Source organism: Gossypium hirsutum, chromosome A08 (assembly GCF_007990345.1).
Source record: "Gossypium hirsutum isolate 1008001.06 chromosome A08, Gossypium_hirsutum_v2.1, whole genome shotgun sequence".
Taxonomy (NCBI): domain Eukaryota; kingdom Viridiplantae; phylum Streptophyta; class Magnoliopsida; order Malvales; family Malvaceae; genus Gossypium; species Gossypium hirsutum.
In genome coordinates, this window is record NC_053431.1 from 467260 (window position 1) to 475239 (window position 7980).

Genomic DNA, 7980 nt, shown 5'->3' on the forward strand with positions numbered 1-7980 from the left:
ATTTTTATAAATTCCTAAGTAAAATCTGTGTGACATGCATTTGAGACATAATGATAAAACATTGATTTTCATTTTGGTTTAGTTAAAAGAGGGGAAATTAATGTAAGAGAAAAGTGAATGGGTGTTGGGTTTAATTCTTTGTTTTTAAGAAATTTTAATTTTTGGTGGATAGTTTTTGTTGGAGTCCTGTAATTTAGGATTTCCTCTGCCATTCTTTTAGTGATTAATTTTGCTTGGGATAATATGTGACAATTGACAAATAGAAAATTAGTAATTGAAGTGGGGATTAATATTGATGTCTATTTTGGTTATATTTTATAAGATGATCCATTAAGGATAGAAATTGGGTTATATAGCAAGAGGCCCAAAAGCTAAGAACTAAAATAAAATAATGAAGTACAATGGGTTAAAAGGACCCAAGTTCATCTCTAAATGGAATTCTATAAAAAAAAAACCGAAAGAATCCGAACAAAATTCATGCGCGACAATGAAAGGAGTGGAAAATATCGGAAAGAAGTTGTTACGTATGGAATCAGATTACATTTTACTTATTTTATTAAAAAAATTGAGTAAATTAGTCCATAAAAGTTAAATCAAACAACCGATTTTTTTATTAAAATTTTTATGTATTTTACTGTTAAAAACTAGTGTAGTTGACGAAATAATTAGATAGCACGTGTACCTTATGATGATGTTCAAAGATCATTTTTTAATAGTAAAATGGATAAAATTTTTAACAGAAAGATTGATTTACTCTATGGTTTAATAAATAAGGACTAATTAGTAATACAAAGGCTGCCATGATACTAAGTGTTGAATCTTTTTTATACCATCTCTATGCTTACCGGTGAAGTTATATTGTGTTCCCTTTATTCAAAGAGCAAATTGATATTTCTGTTAAAAAATACATTTATTTCTACTATTATAAAATGATCTATGCATGTCAACATAAGAGGTACCTTATGTGTAATTGTTGACTAGTTTACTTTTTGATCTAAAGAACAAGAATTACTTTACCCAATTTTCAAGTTAAGGAGGGAAACAGTAATCTAACTTTTAATATAAGGGGTTTCACGAGAAATTTACCTTACTTTTCAAAGGAAAGCGGATAAGAAATAATACTCTTCTTAGCTCATCCTGTTTCTCTTCTTCCCAAATAGCACCCAAAATCCAAAAAGGAAAAAAAGAGAAAAAAGAAAAAAAAATCCTCCAAAAATGGCGACTTCAGCTACTACACTCACTTCACTTTCCTTCTTCTCTTCTTCCCTTTTCCTCTCTTCTCCTTCCCCTAAACTCTCAACTTCCCTTTCCTTCTCTTTCAAACCTTCTTCGAACCCGTCTCTTTCCATTTCTTCCCAACTTTCCAATCTCCCCATTTTGTCCTTCACCGGCGAAAAAATCGGCGAAACTTATCTCGACCTCAAATCAGCCCCTCCCGAAACCGCTAGAGCCGTCGTTCACCGAGCAATCATCACTGACTTACAAAACAAGCGTCGTGGCACAGCTTCTACACTCACTCGTGGTAAAGTTCGTGGTGGAGGGAAAAAGCCTTACCCTCAAAAGAAAACCGGGCGTGCTCGCCGTGGGTCTGCGCGCACCCCGCTCCGTCCGGGTGGTGGTGTTATCTTCGGACCCAAGCCCAGAGACTGGTCGGTTAAGATCAATAAAAAAGAGAAAAGGTTGGCGATTTCGACGGCGTTATCCAGTGCGGCTGAGAACACGATAGTTGTTGAAGATTTTGGGGATAAATTTGAGAAACCGAAGACTAAAGAGTTTATTGAGGCTTTGAAGAGATGGGGATTAGACCCAAAGCAGAAATCTATGTTTTTGATGATGGAAGTGCCGGAAACTGTGAATAAATCGAGTCGGAATATTGGGACTTTGAGGATGTTAACGCCGAGGACCCTTAATTTGTTTGATATTTTGAATTGTGATAATTTGGTGTTGACTCCGGATATTGTGGATTATCTTAATGGAAGATATGGTGAAGATTATGAAGGTGATACTGAGGATGATAATGAAGAATATGAAGAAGAAGACGAACAAAGCGGTCAAGGTAAAGTTCTTTTTTAGTTAGTATATTACTGATAAATTGGTGCTAAAATTTTCTATCTTTTTATTGCATTACATTTTGTGTGTGTAGGTTTATAATGTTTATTTACTGATCTGATATGTGTGAAGAAGATGAATTTAGATGTCGTTTAGAAGGATTCGAAATCGGAGAAATGAGGGTAAAAGTATCATAGAGGCCCTTGTACAAGGAGTTAGATTATATTTTACTCCTCTTTTCAGAAAATTGTAAATTAGTTCTTGTATGTTAGACAAGCAAACTGATTTTTTTCTTAAAAGTTTCTATCCTTTTTTGTAGTTAAAAATTGGTACCAATAGATGAAATTTATAATAAAAAGGACCAATTTGCTCTTTAATATAATGTATAGGGACTAATTTGCCCAATTTTTGAGTAGAGTGGTAAACTGCAGTCACTCCTAGTAAGGGGTCTCTACGGTACTTTCATCGAGAGAGCTTTGTTGGGGTAAAAGGATGATGAAGGCCCCTGTACTAGATTACATTTTGCCCCTTTATTAAAAGAAAATTAGCAAATTAGTCTCTATACAATAGATCAAAGAGCAAATTGATCTTTTCTGTTAAAAAATTCATCCATTTTTACTATTAAAATCTGGTACGATTGATAGAATAATTAGACAGTCATTCGTGTTGACGTATAGAGACCAGTTTTTAAACAATAGAAATAGATGAATTTTTTAACAAAAGTATGAGTTTGCCCTTTAATCTAATGTACAAGAATTAACTTGCCTTTTTTTTAGTAGAGTGGACGAAATGCAATTCGACTCTTAGTACAAAAGCCTCCACGATACTTTTATTGCTTTGTTGGTCATTACGCAATAGATTAAGTTTATATATTCAACATAGTGAAGATGCCAATAGAGTAGAAAGATCCTTTGTTGGTAATTATAGACAATTTGGCACTGTATTCAACATGGTAAAGATACAAAAGAGAGTATTAAGATGCATATTTCTACTTGGTTCGTGATAACGAATAAGGCATAGTTGCAAAAATGCAAAATGGTGTATGGTGTATATAATGTATGGTGCAATAAGTACTACGTATGACTTTAGATAGATGTACAATTCAACATAGTCAAGATGCAAAGAGAGTACTAAGATCTTTGTTGATGACAAAGAGAGTATTAAGATGCTTGTTCTTCTTTGGTAATAGTTGGTAAAAGTACCCTGGAGGCCCCTGGACTAGGAGCTAGATTGCATTAAAAATAGACAAATTAGTTCCTGTATGTCAGATCAAAGAGCAAATCAGTCCTATTAAAAATTTCATCTATTTATACTATTCAAAATTGATCACTGTATGTTAACAGGAGGTACATGTGGCACGCCACATATCACTGACATACAGGGACTAATTAGCTCTTTTAACTGACATACAAGGACTAAGTTGCTCATTTTTTGAGTAGAGGGGCTTCCATGATATTTTTACCGTAATAGCTTTAGTTTGCTATAATGACTAAGGACTAATTGCAAAATGCAAAATGCAAAATGGTGCATGACATCACATAGGTGTTTCTTGATCAGTTTTGTATCTGTTAGCCTGCATAAGATGAGATGATGATCATTCAATCTATAAGGAGTTCATATATTTATCTTTGTTGATTTTTTTTCTTGTGTTGATTTATTGACCATTCCTTTTGAGGCAGATGAGAATGTTGATGCAGCTCAATGACCTGCTTTTCCCCCCTCAATTAGCATATAAGCCATTACATATATGCTGAAGAAATTCAAGGCTTTGCCTAAATCAAACATTGTTGTAGGCTAGTTTTGGTGATTTATTGAGGTTAATTAGCTCTGTATCTCTGCAGATTTTTACAAAGTTGTATCAATTTAGTTCATTAATGATCTAATAACACTCTTCCAATCCAAGCATTGCCCTGTTTCATTCTCCCTTTATTTGATTATTTCCTTTTGTTATTCATTACTTGGATAAGACATCCTAAACTCCAAGTTCTTGCACTCTCCCTGAAAAAGTTTTGGTAAAAATATTAGATCTAAAAGATGTGCTTAGGTGAAAATTTTATGCCCTTTTAAAATATAAGTTGAGCTTATGTTTGAACAATCAAGATCTGAACAAAGTCGAATTCAATCTTTTTAGTTTATAATGTTTTATGTTATGATAAATTATATATAATATAAACATTTAGAAAATGTTAAAATAATTAAATATTAAATTTAAAATAGTATAAATATAAATTTTTTTATTTAAATAATAATAATAATATGAGCAGGTCTAATATGATCTTTGGTTAGTTATAAGTATGAGCAAGTTTGGATAAAAATTTAGACTCATATTTCAGATCAGGTCGAGCTTGAGCAAGCAAAAAGTGTATTAATAACATGTGTAGGCTTGATCCGAGAACATTAGATTTTAATTTAGATCATATTATTAATATTATTAAAATTTAAATTCGTTGGTGTGATATTTAAAAAAAAAACTCATATGATAATTATGTAAGAAAAAATGACACAATAATTGTAAATTTAACAGAAGGATTTTAGCAGTGTAAATAATTAGACTTATTCTTTAAAATAAAGTATGAAAACTAAATTCTGTTTGACGTTACATCTTGGATTTAGATATTTTTCTTAGTATGACTTAAAAAAATTAAGATTTTGGGTCGAATTTTGCGATATATAGAGAAATAGGTCAATTTTGAAGAGAAAAACAAAAAAAATATAAATATGTCTAGGAAATGAATTAAACCCGAAACTCAAGGACAAAACCACTAATATTTAACCATCTAACCAAAAGAGTTGACATGTCATATAAGTAATAATGCATGCCTTAAAGGACGCTTTTTTAGCCCTAATCGATCTATTTCCTTAAATATTACAGAAAACGACCCAAAACCTTAATTTTTTTAAAATTAAATAGTCCTAAATTTGGCCAACTTTTTCTTTTTTCTTACAATATTTGAAAATTAATTTGAAAAAGGGAAACAATAAATAAAGCACTCTCCCATTGCCATCACTTTAATCAACAAAACTAGCATCCACAAAGCTACACATTGCACCTACCATCATATTATTGAACTCATTAAAGCCCTTGTGTAAAAAAATAATAATAATAATAAAGAGTATGTTAAGTGAAATTGATCAACCAACTACAATTTTCATAACATGGATACACCAAATTCTAGCTAATAAAAATTCAATCCCTCAACTACATATACCAACCAAATTGAGTAATAAATTATTAAGTGGAAAACATGGGTTTCAAATTTGATTATTGTTAAATATTTTTTCGTATCTTCTGTAAGATGAGTTAATTTTGAGTATTTATATTATATGATCACTATTTATAGATGTGACATATTAGATAAGTTTTTATGCATGATAATACGTATCCTATATTAGGATTAACACGTATATACTCAAAGTGGGTTCGTATACACAAAGTTCGTACTTACGGGTCCTCATCTAGAGCTCTCCCATGTGCGAACTCATACAAATGTGGGCCAAGACCCGATAGACTAGCAGATCATGTTGATAATAGTTAGTATTATAATAATTATTTGTAAATTCAATCTAATGGTATTAACAATATATATTATTACTAATTACATTTTCTCACATGGATTGGTGCAATAAAAACAAACCTAAAATCATTGGGAAAGAAAGGTTTTCATTTATCTGAGCAAAATTCCAGAAAAAGAAAGAAAAAACAGAGTGTTGGCCATTGTTTCTTAAGCAATACCATCCGATGAACCAAGAGGGAAACAAGTATCTTCCCCACCGGTACTCCATAGAAAATTAGCATAGCTCGCCGGATAATATGAGTTATTAGGATCAACTTCAATGGCTTCCAAGAAATTTTCCTCCGCTGCCCACATATCCTTCTTCGCTTTCCATAAAAAAATCGCATATTTATTGTGTGCTTCAGCGTCTACCGGTTCCATTTGTATTGCTTTCTTGAACAACTCTTCTGCTCTGAGAATTAAACAAATAAAATATTTAGTAATTCGAATCAAACACGAATTTTAAGGAGTTAAAAATTAAAAAGAATTTAAGCGATCCGAAGTGTAATTTTATCGTTATACTATTTTGAGTTGGTCTCGAATATTTTTGAGAGAAGTCCAAAAAGAATTCATAGAGTTTAGAGAACGTTTCACCAGTAAAGGAGTACCTGTCATAATCATGAACAACAAGGTAGAGAAACTGAGCATAATTAGCAAGAAGGAGAGGATTATTAGGTTCTTGTGATAATCCCTTTTTGTAAACAAGCTCTGTCCTACAATACGTTCCATCAACGATCGAGTTCTGATGACTCAACTCTTCTTCACTCGGTTCCCACTCTGTTTCATCAAACCATTCATCACCACCACAAGCAACCGGTCTCGCTTTTCCCCCACCGCCTCTACCACGACCAGTTTTCCCATTCTGTAGCTGCAAAGAATCATACTTTGTTTGCTCCTTGCCTCGAACTTCACTGGAAGAAACATAAGAATAAGACCCCATCATCGGATTCACCGCCGTTTCAGCCGCCAAAGCTGCGTTGTTTCCCATAGAATGAACAGAGAAATTCGCTAACAATATCATCACGTAAATCATTAAAGTGGGTGTGTGAGAAAACACTTGTTGAAACAACCAGAGGAACGAAGCATGGATCTCGTTTTGAACTCTAATGAAAATTCCTTGTAAATCTTCGCATAACAATGATTCACGCATTTGTAAAGTGTAACTATGGAGTTCACGGATTATAAATACCGTCGATGAAAACGCCTTTTTCATTGAACAACAAGCCGATTCCCCCCACTGTAATTTATTATCGGAGCTATCTTCTTCGTCGTCGGATCTTTCATAGCCGTCGGTTTCATCGCCGTCGTGTAAGTGGAATCTGAGGGCTGAATCGTTAATTCTCTTTGGAAATTCATCGTCTGATAAGTAGTGTATACAAGCAATTGGTGAAGAAGCTTTATGTTTCGGTTTGAAAATCTCAGAGGATTTAGACCGGTTGATAATGGCGGAACGTGAACCGAAAAGAGTAGACCGATTAACGGTCTTTGAAACAAGGACGGCGTCGGTACGGCACCGTTTTAGAAATGAAGGTGAAGGGATTACCGCCGACGATTGGGTAAGGTTTGGCTCTGATAACTGTAAATGCAAATTTGCTGCTACTTTTACTACCATTTGTTACAAAATTCGGCTATGCGCCGCCAAACAGAGCCTTAAGATTAAAAAAATAAAAACCTTTTCTGGAAAAAAAATAACTTTTTTTTCTTTCAAAATTCAAACCCTGAATTTTTTCCTTAATTTATTCGAAAATGGAGAAAAATCGGATCTTGAAACTGGAAAACTGATAGAAATTCGAGATTTCTTAACAAAACTTTTAATTAAACAATAGTTTTCAAGAAATTTGTTAAGAAAAAAAAGAAGGAATTTTCTTAGTTTTTGTTTGGCGCCCGAGAAAAAAAGCTCCGGCGCAGCTTTATATATATCTCGGTTACCAGAAAGGAGAAGGAGAAGCTCTGTATTTATACAACAAAGCTGCTTCCTTTTTTTGCTGTGTACTTTGAAAAAATAAAAAAAATAAAAGAAAATATAGATTTTGTTTTACTTTGATAAGTCTAAGATTTTGTTTAACGAAAAAGGACGAGTTTTTTATTCTAGAAAATATATAATCTAAGGATTAATATAAGATTTGATACTTTCAGTTTAATTTTAATGTTCAATTTGATATTTATATTTCTTTTATCCTAATTTGGTACCTGAATTTCACTTTAATGTTTAATTTAGTACCTAGACCAGATGGTATCATATCCCTTATAGCTATTTGACACATGTGATCTTGTAACAAAATATAGGTACTTAATTGCAATAAAAAAACTTATTAATATATGTATTTTTTAAATATGATTAATATATATTTTTTAAATATGCTTCATATCAGTTTAT

The 7980-nt window shown here is 32.5% G+C and overlaps 2 protein-coding genes across 2 annotated transcripts; one reads left to right on the forward strand and one right to left on the reverse strand.

Moving 5' to 3' along the window:
- Nucleotides 1–1063: 1063 nt before the first annotated feature.
- On the forward strand, nt 1064–3951 carry LOC107931938 (50S ribosomal protein L4, chloroplastic). The gene is made up of 2 exons (XM_016863907.2): nt 1064–2056; nt 3729–3951. Exons 1-2 carry the CDS (start codon nt 1216–1218, stop codon nt 3752–3754), a joined length of 867 nt encoding a protein of 288 aa, XP_016719396.1. The 5' UTR covers nt 1064–1215; the 3' UTR covers nt 3755–3951.
- Nucleotides 3952–5693: 1742 nt separating this feature from the next.
- LOC107931863 (uncharacterized) lies at nt 5694–7593 on the reverse strand. Its single transcript, XM_016863819.2, has 2 exons — nt 6212–7593; nt 5694–6015 (listed from the first exon to the last, which is right to left on the reverse strand). The coding sequence occupies exons 1-2, from the start codon at nt 7213–7215 to the stop codon at nt 5772–5774; spliced, it is 1248 nt and encodes a 415-aa protein (XP_016719308.1). The 5' UTR covers nt 7216–7593; the 3' UTR covers nt 5694–5771.
- Nucleotides 7594–7980: the final 387 nt, after the last annotated feature.